General features: G+C 45.5%; 1 protein-coding gene across 1 annotated transcript in view; it reads right to left on the bottom strand.

The window, feature by feature from the left end:
• The window catches only part of LOC125412104 (solute carrier family 2, facilitated glucose transporter member 2), a 28,492-nt gene extending 13,021 nt beyond the window's left edge, over window positions 1-15,471 (bottom strand). Inside the window, exons 1-4 of the mRNA XM_087899621.1 lie at window positions 15,311-15,471; window positions 10,473-10,565; window positions 7,726-7,985; window positions 2,336-2,460 (exon numbers count right to left, since the gene is read on the bottom strand). Coding sequence (XP_087755747.1) covers window positions 2,336-2,460; window positions 7,726-7,985; window positions 10,473-10,565; window positions 15,311-15,325 — 493 coding nt within the window. The 5' untranslated portion in view covers window positions 15,326-15,471. The remainder of the gene's footprint in view (window positions 1-2,335; window positions 2,461-7,725; window positions 7,986-10,472; window positions 10,566-15,310) is intronic.
• Window positions 15,472-18,047: the final 2,576 nt, after the last annotated feature.

The raw sequence follows: 18,047 nt of genomic DNA on the forward strand, positions 1-18,047 counted from the left end.
CCCCTGGAGCTGGAGTTTGCAGAAGGTTTGTGAGCTGCTCTGTGGGTGCTAGGAGTTGAATCCGGGTCCTCTGAAAGAGCAGTCAGTGTTTTAACCACTGAGCATCAGTCACTCTAGACCTTCTGTAGCTTTCTTAAACACGCAGGTAATCAGGTATGGTGTAAACAGTGGCATATCCAGACATTCACTAATTGCAGAGTTTGGTGTTTTCTTAACAATTTAAAAATAAGATTTATAGCCGGGCGGTGGTGGCGCACGCCTTTAATCCCAGCACTCGGGAGGCAGAGGCGGGCGGATCTTTGTGAGTTCGAGGCCAGCCTGGTGTACAGCTAGTTCCAGGACAGGCACCAAAGCTACAGAGAAACCCTGTCTCAAAAAACCAAAAAAAAAAAAAAAATAAGATTTACTATGGGCTTCTAAATGGAAATAGATGGTCTTTTGACAAAAGCTACTTTTGTCAATTATTTTAATATATAATTTAATATTCCACATTATATAGATGTTGTAAACACATATTACATGGGTAGTGTGGGGTTTGCACCTCTGCAAAACTCAATGGGACTCTTACCTGTAGCCTGTGTAACTAGACTAAGAGAAAGTCACCAAGTTGTCCCTTGCTCTATATTTCAGGAAAGAATGACAGAAATAAGCTCCCAGGTCTGAGGTCACAGGAACTTGAATTTAAATTCTATTTCTGGCAAATTTTAATACTCAGAATGCAATGAAACATGACTTTAATGACCGTGGACAGTACAAGTCACTCAGGAGGGCCAGCTCTATGTTGTCACATGACATGTTTATAGCATTTATTTTCAATTTTGTAAAAAGAGTAATGTTTTCCACACTGTGTTAAAAAGTGTGTGTGTGTGTGTGTGTGTGTGTGTGTGAGAGAGAGAGAGAGAGAGAGAGAGAGAGAGAGAGACAGAGACAGAGACAGAGACAGAGGGGGGAACAAAAGAGATTATTAGGACCTATTTCACAGTGTTGTTATTCATCTTTTATAAAAGAAGCTGAGGTTGAGCCTTAACTAATCTGTATAGAGATGGTGCCACAACTGATTCCCTCTGACTCCATGGTGTGTTCCATATCTACCTGACTCTCATTTTTAGTTGTTTGTATTAACAGTGAAAATAATGAGAAGAAGCCAGGCTGTGGTGGTGCATGCCTTTAATCTCAGCACTTGGGAGGCAGAGGCAGGTGTGATCTCTGTTAGTTCAAGGCCAGCCTGGTTTACAAAAGCTAGTTTCAGGACAGGCTCCAAAGCTACAGAGAAGCCCTGTCTCGAAAAAAAAAAATGAGAAGAAATATTTAAATTATATTTTTTGCTTCAACTGATCATTGAAGACACATGGAATTATAATCTTTCCTTTAGGTAAAAATTAGAAATAATCATAGAGAAATGTTTTACCCTCACCAATTTTTCCTATCCCTCATGGATGTCTGTGCCTTTGAGGTCAATTTCAATTTACAAACACTGGTTAAAATGCCAGCTCAGAGCCATCAGAATGAAAGGTTAATTGCACTGAGCAGTATGGTATCTATCCATTTGTTTGCAATTGAATTTTCCTATCGGTTTTTAGGCCCCTGCCTCTGAGGGTTTGAAACCCTGTCTCCAAAACCTAGTGCCGCTGCTTAGACATGAAGTTGAGGGGAGGAGGGGTCCACGAGATGCTTTGTCCAATAACCTCTCCCTGCGGACACCACTGTCTCAGTGCTCTGAGCAGCTGTGTCTGGAATCAAGAGGGTAAGGGAATATGGTCTAAGAGATCAGTCTAGGGGGTCGTGCCCGCCCATGAAAGACACCATAGCACATGCAGGAACACAGGGTTAGGGTCTGAGGAGAGCGTCTCCAGCTGTTGGATTAGCACAGGAGTAGCAGCAGCTGATGATTTTCTTCACTTACTGTCTTCCTGGTGCTGTGTTGGAACTTCACACATATTCACCAGTTCCAACCTTCCCAGGGCTGTGACCCTTAATGCCGTTCCTCATGTTGTGGCGACCCCCAAACCATAAAACTATTATCATTGCTACTTCATAGCTGTAACTTTCCTACTGTTAAAATCACAATGTAAATATCTCTGTTTTCCGATGGTCTTCGGTGACCCCAAAGGGTTGAGAGCGGTTGCATTAGAGGCAGCTGTTACTGTCACCATCACTTCATAGATTAGGAAAGAGAGAACCAGCTATATAATTTGTCTGGGCTCAAACAAGTAGCGGTGACGTCACTGGAGTGGCCAGGGATGCACATAGCAGCACAGCTCACTCTTACTTCCCCCATTGCCTTCCTTCCGGGACGCCATGCTGGTCTACAAATCTTAGAGTGTATCTCACTCACCGCAGTACAGTCCTGATATGCTTCTGCCGGCGATGACGAGGATGTGTGACGGTCCGAGTTTGGAGCACCCCATCAAGAGAGCTCCGGTCAGTGAGAGACTGTTGGCTGCCAGCATGGCTTTGATCCTGAAAATGTAAAAGCAGTTTCCAATTCAGCACCAAAATGTGAAGAAATGACTCATTTTCAGACCATAGGGAGACTTTTGTCATTATTCTTAGTTTTACTGGAAAGCTAGGTCAAGATTCTTGAAGCATGCCTGCTACTTCCTCATCGATAAGCTCTGAGTACTATTTGTTCATTTTAATCTACCTGTCTCTTACTTTCATCGAGACAATTCTCTTGTTTTGATTTGGCTTTGTGTTTTGGAGATGTGGGTCTCACTCTCTAACCCTGGGTAACTGGACCTCACTCTGTAGCCTCGGCTATCCTTGCCTGGGCTGCAGAGTGCTAAGCAGTCTTAGCCACCATGCCTGACTCAGTCGTTTGATTGAAGACAACACTTCTGATACTCAGTTATTTGATTTTTCTGCAGCTTGTTTGATTTAAAGGGCAGCGTTTTAGTGACGGGAAACTGATTTTGTGGTTGCCACCCATGGTTTGTCTCTAGTCTTTGTTGATAGCAAAGATTTGTAGTTGCTGCTTTGAAGTCAACTTTCTTTTTGTGGGTATTTTTTGGAAGGAGATTAAAACATTTTTCCAAAGTTTGTCATAATTATAATTATTCTTTTTTTCACACAAAGTAAAATCGATGAATTAATATTAACCAAATTTAAAGATTTACATTATTTTTGAGACAGGATCTCATTCCAGAGTCTAGGCTGGTGCAGAATTTACTCTGTGGCCTAGCCTGGCTTTAAACTGTGACATTTCCTGTGTCTCAGCCTCCGGAGCAGTAGAAGTGTAGGCGTGACCCACCGTATCCATTTACTCTAAAGCATATTTTTAAAAACTGGCAATAGCGATAAAAACATTATTAATAAAAGTGACCACGTGGAAATCACAACTTCCTTGAAAGTTAAGGAAAACATAATAATAATAAAGCGAATACAAGAACCTGAGCAGACAGGCTTGGCAGTGTTTGTGCCACGGTGATGCGTGCACCCCTTGCTGTGTCTGTGTTGTCGCTTTGCCGAACAGTGTTTCGGACTCTGGTGACAAGAGGGCTTTTTCTAAGCAAATATCTTCAAGATGAAACACACTTTTTCCTTCGAGAATAAAACTAGGTGTCTACACTGCAACAATTGCCTGACAGCCATGTGTAGGCTGAATGGTGTCCCCCGAGAGTCCAAGTCCTAATCTCAAGCTCTGTAACCGTCACCTTATCCAGCAAAAGGTGTTTTGTGGATATAATGACAATAGCAATCCTGGGCAGGAGGAGTGTCTTGGAATATTCAGATAAACTCAGTGAAATCACAGGTGTCCTTATAAGAGCAGGGCAGAAGAGAAGGAGAAGTTTCCAGAAGTGGGCAATGGAGTGAGACCCTTCTAAAATGGTGTATTGCGTAGTTTAATGTTGACACAAGCTAAAGTCATCGGAGAGGAGGGAACCTCAATTAACAAAACGCCTCCCTAAGATCAGGCTGTGGGGAAGCCTGTAAAGACATTTTTAACGCTAGCCCATTGTGAGTGGTGCCATTCCTGGGCTGGTGCTTCCAGATTCTACAAGAAAGCAGGCTGAGCAAGCCATGAGGAACAAGCCAGTAAGCAGCACCCCTCCATGGCCTCTGCTTCAGTTCCAGGTTCCTACCCTGTTTGAGTTTCTTTCCTGACTTCCTGTGATGAGGGGTGGTACTGTGGAAGTGTGAGCTGAACAAACCCTTGCTTCCCCAACTTTCTTTGGTCATGGTGTTTCTTCACAGCAATAGTAACCCTAACAAAGACAGAAGTTGGCGCCAGTCTGCTGTTACAGATCTGGCCATGTTTGGGGGAGGATTGTGGAAGGACTTTGGAACTTCAGGCTGGAAAAGTCATTGAGGTTGAGAATTCAGTGAGCTGTTCTTAGGAGCTTGAAAGATAAAAATCATGCGGACAGTCCAGAAGATGGAGGCTGGCTTGTACAGTTTCAGAGGGACGATAAAGACTCTGTTGGGGCCGTTTGTTATTTTGAATTAAGGTTATGTGATTCTGGTTAGCTGGGGCTGAAGAATCAGTTGTGACTAACAAGATACTAGAACTGTTGGGATACTCAATGCTGGCCAGCTGAAGCTGAGAAATTGGTGGTGATTAAAAAGAGACCAGCATTGTTGAAGTGAAGTCTTCTGGGAAGTGTTCCCTGAGAGCACACAGAAACTGTCTTCCAGAGGTGACTGTGGTGGTTTGAAGGAAAATGGCCCCCAAAGGAAGTGGCATTATTAGGAGGTGCGGTCTTGTTGGAGGAAGTGTGTCTCTGTGGAGGCAGGTTTTGAGATTTCATATAATGTTCAAGCCAAGCCCAGTGTCTCAGACCACTTCCTGTTGTCTGCAAGCCAAAATAGACCACTTCCTGTTGTTTGCAAACCAAGATATAGGACACTCAGCTACCTCTCCAGTACCATGTCTGCCTGCATGCTGTCATGTCCCACAATGATGATAATGGACTGAACCGCTGGACTGTAAGTGAGCCACCACAATGAAATGTTTTCCTTTATAAGAGTTGCCGTGGTCATGGTGTCTCTTCACAGCAAAATGAATCCTAACTAAGGCAGTGGCCAATGTTGTAACTCATGCTGACAGTTGAACTTGGTAGTGTAAGAGTCACCCAGGCAGAAAAGTGGAGGCTTGGCAGTACAAAGAGAACCTATGAGAGGCTGTTGGCGAGAGTGTAGTCCAGTTGCAGTAGAAATCTCCAGCATTTTGTAGATCCCAGTACCAAGGGATGACTACCAAGAACAGTAGCAGCAGTGGAGCTGAGCCTGCCTGAGCTTAGAAGTATGCTGTGTGTACTGCAGAGGGTGGAGATAGAGAAGTCAACCAGCCATTGTTTGGCGGAGCCCAGAAGATGGTGAGTGAGTCCCAGATACTGGACATGGAGTTATGTATGTAGCTGGGGTTTACCTTTGTTATGCTTAGACTGTGACTCTGCCCTGGTTCTTCCCCCTTGAAGTAAGGAAGTATTTATCTTAATTTCAATTTTTCTTTTTACAGGAGCTGATTTCAAACTTTAAAAAAAGATTTTGAATTTTTAAAGGGACTGACATTTTAAGTGTGAATTTTTAATGTGTTTGAATTTGTAAACGTTATGGGACTTTTAAAGATCGGCCATGAGCAATAGGGCACCAGTAATAACTGGAGAGGACAAGGCAGGCGTTCGCTTCTCAGAGCTTCCAGACGGAATCAGTCCTGCTAATTCCTTGGCATTAGTCAGGTATAATGAACGCTGGAGTTCTGACCTCCAAAACTAAAAGGAAATGAATTTGTGTTGTTTGGGTCACTAGGCTCGGGATAATTCATCACAGTGGGGAGAGGGTGTAAGGAGGTCATGGACTGACTGCCTTAGAGTAGGCAGTGTTGTAGCGCTGGTTAGCCCTGGAGCTGTGTGCAGAGATCCCTTTAAAGGGCACCTCTGCTCAGACTGTGAGGGAATGCTTTTTCTATTTGGGAGGAACGAGGATGAACAAAGCTAATAGTTTACCCTAAGCAGTTGTTACGAGCCAAGAGAGTGTATCCTAACAGGCAAGGAGAAGACAAGAATAGGAGATCGGGTAGTCAGCAGTCCGTCCCGGTGGAGCAAGTGTCCATCCCTCCCTTCACGAGGCCTCACCCCTCCCTAAGAACCTGTAAATGACTATAGATGACAAACTCCTGCAGGAAGGAGGAGACCACTTTTTCCCCAGCGGTCTGACAGCTGTGCAGTTGCTCATGCTCCTGAAGACCACCCTCTTCCATGCTGGTATAAGTTATCAATTAAACTCATTGGTTCACAAAGAAAGAAAAAGAAAGAAACAGAGAAAAAAGGAAAGGAAAAAGATGAAAGCATAAGGGGCACTGGTTGGTAAGAGGGAGGGGATTTGAGGGTGTAAAGGAATGGGACCAAGGGTATTGGGGTATAAACATGATAAAATACATAATATACATGTATGAAAATGTTATAATGAAACTCACTCATGTGTATAATTAATATATGTTTTAAAACATAAATAATTTAAAATTATTTAGTAGTACATTTCTTCAATTCCAGTAATTCCTGAGTAGGGAGTCGAAGGCAGGCAGACCTCGTGAGATCACATACAAAACGAGGAGGTTTCTTAACTAAGGAGATTACAGTAACCTGGACTTTATTGTATTCTTGAAAAGAAGTTTCCTTCATGAATAGTCATTTTCTACATTTTTACTGTTTCCTGTGTTTTATACAATTTTAGCAGAAGAAAGTATCAGAATTTTAATAATCAATGCATCCAAAGCTACAATTTATATTAGGAAATGGAAAGATGAAGTGAATCAAGTCCAGCATTATTAAACTCATTACCAAACCACCTTTTCCCCTTTCATTTTCCCCTAAGTTTTCCATGTTTCGCATGTGTTAATTCTATTGTGAAAATAAAAGGTAACTAACACCCAATAAGTGGATTCAATTAGCAGGAAATTCTTGTAAAAGTAACTTGCAGTTCTAACTTATCAGAAGGCCTAACTTTGGGACACCCATTATCAAGTGTATGAAGGAGCTGACTCCATTGATATACCTTTTAATTTGTTTTAGGTTTTGAGTATGTGTATATGTGTCTCAGTGTGGGTGTGTGCAAGTGTGAGTGTAGGTGCTCTCGGAGGCCCTGAATGTGAACTGGGTCACCCGTAACGAGAGGTACAGGTGGAGGGTGCTGGGAACCAAGTCCAGGTCCACGGCAAATACAGTATTGCCTCTTAGCCGCTGAGCGAGTCCCCGCCTCATGACACTGATGTTTTTAGTCCTGACCAGGGAACGAGAACTGGAGTTGGGAAGCCTTGATTAGAGTCATTTCTGGTCGGGGCTCTGAGATCATAGCCGGAGCGGCAGCAGAAAGTGGACACCCTGTGCCCAGGGTGTGGTGACTTGCCAGGGCATGCAGGTGACCCATAGGATTTGACTAATACAAGTGTCACATTTTAATTTAATAATGAAAAGAATGTTTGATAGCTGGTAGAATTTGCTGGCACTTCCCTCCCAGGTTTTAAAACTTACAAAGCCAGAGGATCAAAGTCTCTAAAAGTACACACGGAATTCACTTTTTCTGCAAACATTTCCACAGGGGTCAGAATTTACCAGGTGATTGCAGCAACATTTTCTATTGATTTGACCTAACGGTGACCTCGCTCACAGATTCTAAGCTGAAAAGCCGGTCTAACACTACCCCACAAATGGGAAGATAGTATCGCTCTATCAGAGCAGTAACTAAATATTAAAGCTTTTTGTGTTTATATTTATTTATAAAACTCACCTTCCAAGCTTGTCACCTAGCCACCCACCAAAGAATGAGGCGACCATTCCACCCACTGCGAAGCTGGACACAGACAGAGACCAGAGTATTGTGATGATATGAGCAGAGCCTTCAGCCTTCTCTTCTGCCCAGGGGGCTGGTGTGGTGTATTCTGGCGTGACCACGAGTGGGGTGTCTGTGCTGTTGACATCGTGGATACTGGCAGCTCTTCGATCATCCACTGCAACACCCAAAACCCGGTGATAATGGGATATTATTACCTGAGGGAACAGAGAAAGACATCCATGACTTCCACATTGCACGTGCAGCTTTTGATTTCCCTGTAGATGTTTGTTAGGCGTTTGAACAGGGCAGCGTAATTGTGAGCGCTGTACAGGACAGATGTGGGTAGACTGCTTGACAGCTGGCCACAGGCAGCGGAAGCAAGGCGGGAAGAGACGCCTGAAGGAAGTGTGAAGAGCCTGGGATCAGCACCCCGAAGTGCGCTTTCTGCCAGTAGGTCGATGACGGCAGGTGCTTGGCTTTGTGGCATGGCAGCATCTGCCCAGCGGAGCGAGTAGGCTGCGAAGAAAAGGCTCATCGATGGGTAGTCTTTGTTTTTAAAATACCTGCCAGAGAGCCTGGCTTTTAGGAAAAGCTTTCCAGGTTTTAAAGGTTGACAACTACTTACACTGAAGATATTCTTCAGGTAGAGAAGATAGATTTTTATATGAGTGTTTGTCTTGCACAAAGGATTTAACAGTAGCATAAAAGGAGAAATCTATTGGCAAAGCTCAGAGTAAAACCTAAAGTTAGAACTACATACAATTTTAGCATCTGGCATTATATCGTTGATACAAGTGAGCTGTAAATTTAGCCACAGGCTCCCAGTTAATGCAAATGGATCCAAGTGGTCAAGTCTAGACTCAATGAATTTTCAAGATAAAGACAGCTTAGCTAGAACTGGGAAGGTATAAAGCCTTCTTCCGTGGGTCCACAGAGAGGTCAGTGTATCCCAGAAGGAAGAGTCCTCAGCGCTAGCTTTCCAGCCACATTTTATATGATGCTTCTGTGCCATGAAGATAGCACATCCTGCAGCCCTTCCTCTGCCACACCGTTCTCAGCATCAACTGGCCACTGTTCAGTCCCAGGATGTTGGGGAGTTCCTCTCCAACAAGGACCTGGCCCAGAGCTGCTAGCTCTTCCTGGTTATGAATACAGTCATATTTTTAAAACAAGCTGAGCCACAGGAGATTTGGCATCCTCTACGCAAGGTCTAGCCTTATAGAGAGATAGTATGCATAGAGGAAGGTGGAAAGGAATTACGCAAAATGTCCTTAGCAGTTTACTATATGGAATAGAACTAATTGCAGGTGATTTTATCTTCTGTTTTCTGAAGTGGGCAAGTGTAATTTTTTTGCTCATGAAAAGTTATGATTTAAAAATACCTTCAAATGTTCTTCAATCGGTAGAAAATGCCTACTAGCATTTTTTACCTTCCAGGGTCTGTGTTTTCAGTTCTGACTTGGGCTTAGCTTGAAGGAGGGGCCACCTCAGTCTAAATCTCTCTGATAACACTAGAGGATGAATTGAGTCGGGTTGTGAAGAGGACTTCCAGAAGGAAAAGATTTCTAGATTGGCCTGGGTCTTAGGAGGCTTAACAAATCAGCGCTTTGTCATCGTTCATAGAGAAACATCTGACTCTGGTCTCCTGTCCCCCATCCCAGCATTGTTCCCCGGAAGCCAGAACGAGAGGCTTGACACGCTACGGATGATGTGCACTTAATAAAAAGCCAACTTTCAGCCCTCAGAGTGGAGGAAGGGTCCTTGCCGGACTGTGGGCTGCACACATTCCAGTATTCGCACCCTGGGGCACCTTACTTTTTTCTTAGAACTGTAAGAAAAGCAGACAAAATGATGGAATCTGATAGGTGTATTTATAGCACCCCCCCACACCAGACTTTTATTGTGCCTCTTCCCAAGGAATAGTCTCCCCAAGTCTGAGTTGGAGCACATGGGTCCTGGTCCCCTAACTAAGGGGCCACGGCAGCTGGAAAGAGTGAGATGTCTCTCTGAGGATGCCCTGCGTAACAGAGCCCAGATACGCAGAATACACTCAGAAATGGTGGGAATGGTCTGATATGTTTCCTTAAAAAGTGTCGTGTGCATTCTCCATCACAACAGAGAAAATCCAACTCCCTCTTGACTACTGAGTTCATGTTTACTTTGTGCTGAAGGTCTATGGGAGACAAGTAGAGGGGCAGACAGCTATCATTTTAGTGTTTGACTCCTAAAGTTTCTAATCTGCCCTAGAAATGAGTCAAAGGTTGGGGTGTTCTGGTTGTGGAAAGCCTCCTACAGAGAGATAGGTGTTTATGATTGCGCTGAACTGTCCTTCTGCTATTACCCCTGTTCCTGGCGTTTTTTTCACTTATGCCTGGGGGAACAGCTGTGAATGCTGCAAGGAAGTCTCGCCCCTACGCCTCCTGAGCAGGAGCTACTGAGTCAGCATTTTCTCTGAGCTCAGAGAACAGCGGTGTCAGAGATAAAAAAGTTATGCGCTGCTCTTTTTGACTCAGAGGGTTGTTAACCCCGGAGTCAAGGCCAAATTATCAGCTGTGAATCGATGCACATTGTACTTGGCTGGTCAGGTTCACCCCTTGTCTCTCACGTGGACAGTTTATCTTAGAGTGTGAGGAACATATGATACGCTGGGCAGGACGAAATGACAGGACTGGCCCCCAGAGAACTGCGTGTGTTTCACTTGCCTCTTGAGGTGCGTTGATCACGCCGATGTCATAGCCAAACTGGAAGGAACCCAGCACAGCAGTGAAGACAGCGAAAGCCAAGGTTCCCGTGATCTGAGGATGAGAAACAAAGCTGGGAAGCGGCAGTGTCTACCACCTGACCTCCCGTCTCTGCTTCGTGGACTCCAGAAGGCTCCATTCTATCCCTCCTACAACTGTTCACGGTAGCCCCCATGCTCAGCAGGGACTCTCTTATTCTTAGAGAATGTGGAAGCTGTCCACCATTTTATATTGCTAACGCTGAAAGAGAATGGAAAAAACACAGCAGGACAGCTTTTTCCAGGGTTCACATTTAACATTCCCCTTGTGTCTTACACACACATGCATTCACACACACACACACACACACACACACACACACACACACACACGACAGGGAAGGGGAGCAGGGAAGCAAGGAGAGGTAGAAACCAAAGGCCAGGCAGATTTTGAACTCCCTGTTTTGGAGCTGAGGCTGCTGTGGAATGCTTGCTCTCCGAGACCTCACCTCCAGAGAGCTAGAATTACAGGCACACACTACCGTACCTTGCTTATGGGCTGCTGGGGCAAGCCCACAGTCATGGTAGGCAAATGCTTCACCAACTGAGTTTAAGTCCCACATGAATATTTTTTCAAGATTCAAAGTCAGAACTGAGCATCAGAATGGTTCTGAAGGGAAAAAGAACTTCCCGTGCAGAACAGTCCCGTGGTAGCGCCAGAAGAGATGGGACCTTTCCAGACATTTCCACTCCACAGAAACCCCCAGCGCTCACCTCAGAGCCATCCTGTTTGTCACCATCTGCACCAGCATCCAGGCAAGACTACTTCTCAGGATTTACAGGCGGCTGAGCGTGGAGCTGTGAGTTAAGCTACACTGCTTTCTCACCAAGGTGGGGACGCTACCCCAAGATCTCAGAGCATTAACTCATAATTAACTACTCATTCAGTCAGCTGACAGGAATCGTGCGTGCAGACTCCCAGGGTACGCAGAGCAGCAGCCGCAGAAAGAGCTGTCACTCAACACGGATGACCAAATAGGTTCAGTCACATCATGATACACACCAGACACATCCAACACGCTAGGCAGCAACGCTAGGATAATGTGACCAAATATATTGGCTTTTGTTGTTTGTTTTTGTTTAGAGGCAGGGTCAGGATTCCTTTTTGTTTAAAGAAAATAATTAAAAGCAGCAGCGAGGGGCCAGGACACTGACACGCTCTCCATACTATCATGTAGCCTCTCAGATGGTGCATAAACACAGCTTCAGAACCCACAGCTGAGGATGCTTCCTGCGAGCCTAGTCGCTGTTTTCCGTGGATTATCTCACTTATTCCTAGCATTAATTTTCTATTGATGCTATAAAAAATTCCTACCAACTCAGTGGCTATTAAGCAATTCAACCTAGTTTATCCTGTAGGTTTTCGGATTAAAGTCTCCTCTGAGAGTCTGTGGACTATAATCAATATGCTAGCAGGCTGTGTCCCCTTAGACTGTGTTGATGGTAGAATCTAGTTCCTCACGGTGGTAGGACCCTGAGCTTTCCTGCTGGCTGCAATTGGAGGCTGCTCAGTCGCAGAGGCTAGTGTGCTCCCTGGCTAAGTGCCCTTCCTGCATCTTTACAGTCCACAGTGACAGATCATGTCCTTGTCACGTTGCATCTCTCAGATCCTGACAAGTCTTTCACTTTCAGGAATTCATGATGTCAGATTTGACACCTCTGTGTAAGCCAAGACTACCTCTCCACCCAAGGCCTTTAGCAGATACCATTCTCCGCAACTCATCTAGGTGGTGCGGCCGTATATTTAGGCTGGAGAAGTTCTGCTCACGACAGGGAAATTTCGTGAGAACTAAGCACAGAAAACCCCACCTGCCTTCACCACCTATGATACTGGCGAAGGGATCGGCGTGAGCAGCTAGACAGAGCTAAGACAAGTTTGAGGACCCAGAGGAATCTCACTCAGTCTACTTGGGTTCCTAAAGGGTTGGCCTATTCTCTCAAAGATGCTGCAGACTGTCCCCATTCCCACTTGGGGAAAGGTAGAAATGGAAGGAACTTGGACAGAAGACAAACGAAGGTAAATCCTCCAGTCCTTCCTGGAAACTACATGGGCTGGGATTGCTAAGCTGGGAGTGTTTGCAAGGTCAGTTTTTACTTGGGGTTTAATACATTTTGGTTAGAGAAATTAGTTCCCATGTCCAATTTATAATATATTGTAGATAAGCATGGAAGAATAGACTAGGCCAGTGAGATGGCTCAGTAGCTACAGGCAGGTGCTGCCTAGCTTGTAAGTTACATACCTGGGACTCCTGAAAGTTGTCTTCTGTGACCTCGTGTATGCTGAGACAGGAGCATGCACATGTGCGCGCGCGTGCACACACACACACACACACACACGCTTGCTTGCACACACACACACACACACACGCCAAAATGAAGAAAAGTTTTAAATGTAATATGGAAGTAGTTGAAGTTTCGCATGAAACAAAATGTGATATTCGTTTTGTGGCTAAGAAGTCATATGCCATTCGTTGACACAGAGAAGCAGGTGGGAAAGTCGGGAAACACGGAAAGGGGGTCTAGATGGCCTCTAGCATCCCTGTACCTCAGCTCCAATGGGTGATGGGTGGGCTTGTGAGACCGGCATGTCTTGGCTGAGTTCCGGATTATTGTAAAAATGGAGGTAAGAAATGTGGTCTCCTTAAGTAGAGGGCACAGAGCAAATCCCTTTCTACCTGGTTCACCATCATCTCACAGATTGCTCCTATGAAGCAACCTTCTATCAACTTTTCATATATCATGAATAATATCCAAAACAACATGGAAAGCAGGTAGGGCGATCTCCGCTCTTGACTGGGGAAGCCATGCTCAGGGTGGGGAGGGGCATGAGAGGCTTAAGCGCTCTTGACCCTCACTAGTCTGGGTAGATATCCTAGTATGAAGCATTTAAACTTCACTGCTAAACAAAAGAGCAGACTTTCTAGCGCCGGCTGATTGATTAGGAAGGGGGAAATGTTTGATTTGCCTCTATGCGCTGCCAAAAGCCAAGCCAAAGGGGACTTTGCACCCGGTTTTGGGAAAGGCCAGACACTTTTCATACCATAGAACTTTCAGACGGAAAAGAATTTAAAAAGAGACAGATGTGTGTCAGATACCTTCACTGATCAACAGAAGAAATGGAGGGCTCACAGACCATGCCCCTTGTCTGAATTTTCTGCACATTGCGGGATTGTTCAGTCTGACATTAACTTCCCTGAGCCATCATCCCCTCATTATCCCTTTAAATTCCAGCAGATTCCCAAGCCTGCAAAGCTCTGTTCTTCCTGTCAGTCAATCCTTACATCTTCTGGATTCTGATATTAGGCAGTCCCCTGGTTCTTGAAGACAGTTCTGTCAGTTGGGTATTTAGAGCACCGGGGGATTTGCCAGAGCCTGAAGGTTGGCTCTGAGACGGTGCTTTTGACTATGTCTTCTAGACATTAGTTATAGGGATGCTGTCTTATCGCAGTTACTAAATCTGCATACCATCCCTGCAGTTACTAATTAATTACTAATTTGATGCCCATCTACGAATCATTTTTACAGTTCTCCCTATTATAGCTTTATCCTGAGCTATAGAACTTACAATATCCAGATTCCAGGGTCATTCTTTAAATGTGCAATGTGCAAATACATAACTGACATTTAAACGTTTGCCCTCTAAGCCTTTCTAATGTTACCTTTACTTACTCTCAAACTCGAAAGAGATTACTTCATTCATAGACTGCTAAAATAAAACTGAGATAGTCCCTATCAGAATCTAAGAGCCATCATTTGACCATAATAAAAAAAAATACGAGGCTCAGTTGATTTAATCTGAGTGTCAGCGACACTCATAGTATGAGATCCACACCCAAGGCTGGGATATGGTGTCATTCATGAAGAAATGCTCAGGTCAGCATGTAAGGGTCCCACTCTTCTCAGGGGTACAGATTCATCAGCTTCTATTGCCATATAGGGAAGCTTGAAAACACACAAGAATGGCATTCCCTTTTGAAGGTTTTATTTGGAAAAGGGTTCTATCTTCCGAGAGGTTGATATCCCAGAGACATGAAAACCCCATGGCCTTCCCTTTGCGTACCGGTGATTGTCTCACATTCTCCACATTAGTTTCTTGTTTAGACTGAACCATTTAAAAATAAACTGCGGATTATTTGTGTCTCCTCATTTCTGACGGCTTGACAGGGACAGGCACTTTCCTTAGGGACAAAGACATCTTCCTGTTCGATTGCGATATTGCCAGACCCAGGAACACAACACCGAGTGCACTACTAATGTCACTGAGGGTCTGCCCAGAGCCACCTTCTCCAGCGTGCACTCTATCACTATCTATCTATCTATCTATCCTTCTGCTTCCCACGGTCTGAGGTAACCAGCCACAATGCCGTTCGTTCTCAGCCTCTTAATTTAGAACAGATTTCCCTTTTCGCCTTCGTACATGGGCATTTTTGAACATTCCAGATCTCTTCAAGGTTAGAGTCCTGTGAACCTGCCCACACTTTGGGGGCAGTAGCACACTTCTCCAGTGTCAGGCTATACAGTGGCACTTGGGCAAGTTATACAGATTAATTAAAAACCAGCTAATATCCTTAAAACTCTGATTACTGAATAAGAACCCGGATTTGCTTAGCAGCCAAATGGATTAGTAATTGACCAAGTTAAGAGGTAGCTTGCATCTGTGGTCACTGCACCCAGTGTCACCAACAGTTTTATATGCTCGCTGACTTGAACAGAGTCCCAATCTCCTCAGCACTAAATCAAACGAACCCAAGCTTGCTTTACCTTGTCTTCTGACATTGTGTGTGTGGGAAGTTGTCCTCTTAATTCCAGGTCCTGGACTGAATGTGGATGAGTTGCTGACCAGCCAGAGTCCTCGGCTCTGCCTGGTTATACATTGTAGGAGGAGGAGCAAGCCGAGGTGAGGCTAGAAAACTGAGGCTACTCCAATCAATGTGCCCTTTACCTCGGTGACCTGTTCCCCGGGAAAGAAATGAGGGTAGGTGGAACTTACAAACCAGAGGCAGGCACGTGCTAAGGGCTGGTAAGTGTGGCAAATGAGCAGCCCGTGGGGTGTTTCGGAGAAGTCGAGGTGTGCTGTGTTGTGGTGAAGATGACGGCAGGAGTGTGGAGGGTGTACTGTAGTTTGCTCTGCAGAGGACCGGGGCTGTGGGCTTGTGCTGTAGAGACGGGCTCTGTGGCTAAGGACTGGAGACATCAGTCACCCGAATGAGGTTTGGAGAGGTGTGGGCTGGACTTGGAATCACAGTATCTTACTGAGGGTCACCTTAAGCAAGGGAGTCACTGTGACTTTTCTGAGTCTTGGGTTTGTATTGTTGCTTGTTTTTTGACCTGATAAAGAGATAAAAGCACACACATTTTGTTTTTTGAGGGGCTTAAAAGAGATAACACGACATGTGTTTGTCACAAACTAGGTTCACCGTAGATGGTGATGACACGCTTTCTGTTGTTGTTATTCATCAGTGTATTTCAATACATGATTGCAGAACCAGATGTGGCACACATCTGTAATGCTAGCACTGCCACCACAAGAGGGCTGTGAGCTGGAGGCTCACTGGATTACATGGGAGTTGCCGGCTAGCCTTGGCTACATATTGGGGGAAGGAATGCACTTAGTGGGATAGCCTTGGGTTCTCAATGAACTCTGATTATATGGCTTCAGTCTGTTTCTTTCTAGGAATCCCCCATGACATCTGATCCAAACATAATGGAGGAGGGAGCAAAGTTAGTTTAGCTCTCCTTGTGACTGGCAGCTATGGTTGCTGGGTTCCACAGAGGTCCTGTCGGAGCCAGTGCACAGCAGAGGGAATGGAAGAAGCAACAGCAAAGGGGCGGGAATGCCAAGTGTGGAGGAAGCTGCATTTAATTTGTCTGCCATTTCCCCCACCTCTCCTCACTTCTCATTTCCATCTCTCTCTCTCTCCTTGCCTTCCTCCCCAACCTCGTGTGTGTGTGTGTGTGTGTGTGTGTGTGTGTGTGTGTGTGTGTGTGTTATATGTGTGTCTACTCCTCTGGGCAGAGGCCAGGGATTGATGTTGAGTGTCTTCCTCTATTACCCTCTATCTTATTATTTGAGACCGGAGCTCAGAGAACCTGAACGCTCCGAGTCTGGGAGAGGCTGACTGGTCAGTGAGCCCCATGCATCCCCCCAGATCTCCTCCAGCACAGGGGTTACAGACACTGCCTGGATGTGTGCTGGAGACTTGAACCCAGGCCCTCTTCTTTTCACGAGTGTTCTTACCCACTGAGCCATCTCTTCAGGCCCTCATGTCTGAGAGGTAAAAACACGTGAAGCACCTGGTTTTAGAAAGCACATAATTCAATTCAAAGCCCGAATGTCAGTGGATCTCAGCATGGTTGTGTTCTCTAACACACCACAGAAGGGAGGCAGCCTCCTCGTGGCAGGATACACACAGAAGTGGGGTCACAGCCTGCATTGTCTCTGAAGGAAGGCTCACGAGTGCTGATAGCAAGGCCTTAGTCTTGTTCCTTCCCAGGCCAGTTCCTGCATAGCACCTTCCAGGGCTTGGGTGGTCTAGTCTTCACAGAGTGCTCCCCTTTGGCACCAGGCCTTACGTCGCCCCTTGATGTGCTGGCCCTTATGCGTCCTGTCCTCAGCACCATTGTTGTCCCGGAGAGGAGATGCCTTGGCAACCGTTGTCCACTGACTTGGCCCTGCACACACCACTCCCGTGCTGATATCAGGAAGGAGAGCTGTCCTGATAGGCTTTTCTACTTTTTTCTTTTGAAGTCTGCTTTGAAGTGAAGGCGTTTGTCTTCCTTGTAGCAGCTGCTGGGAGTCCAGCCGGGTGCCCAGAGACACTGCTCCTCCCTCACTGAAGATGCCACTCATCTCGACTGCTCAGCTTCTAGGGGTGGGTTAAAACTACCTGCAGGTTGAGGATGGAAGAGGCATGCTGCACAGGTTGATTTTTGTGGGTTAGTTCAGACCGCAGACGGGCCTTGTGGTGAACGGCGAATATAGTTAGCTTCAGGAAGCACAGAGGAACTGCGGGCTTCTGTGGGATAAAGTCTGGAGAGCAAGCCATGACTTTTTGCACTTTGCCCCGGAATGACGTCTATGCACCGAGTGCCCATAATCATTCCGAGACTCCCTGCTGCCCTGCCAAGGAAGTCTTGCTAGGTTTCCATCTGTCTCTGTGCGCCCGTGCAGAGATTTCTGGCAGGCGCAACCAGTACTGGGTACTAGGGATTGTGTTCAGGTCTTTACGTTTGCAGAGAAAATGCTCTTACCCACTAGGCGGTCTCCCCAGACCTGGCTTTATACTTTTAAACTCTTTGGGTCACATTCTTGTTTCATCATTAATTAAGAGAGGAAATGCCAAGATTTGTAATTAATGACCTCACCTGCCTCTCCCCCCCTTCATTATCTTTCCTTTCAGTAGAGTGAGAGGAGTTAGTTTTTGTTTTCTCTGTAAACGAGAGGGGAGAAGCTGCATTCCTCTCTGATGGAGTCAGGTGCAGGTAATGGCAAAAGGCA

Source organism: Myodes glareolus, chromosome 20, assembly GCF_982192425.1.
Source record: "Myodes glareolus chromosome 20, mMyoGla1.1, whole genome shotgun sequence".
Taxonomy (NCBI): Eukaryota; Metazoa; Chordata; class Mammalia; order Rodentia; family Cricetidae; genus Myodes; species Myodes glareolus.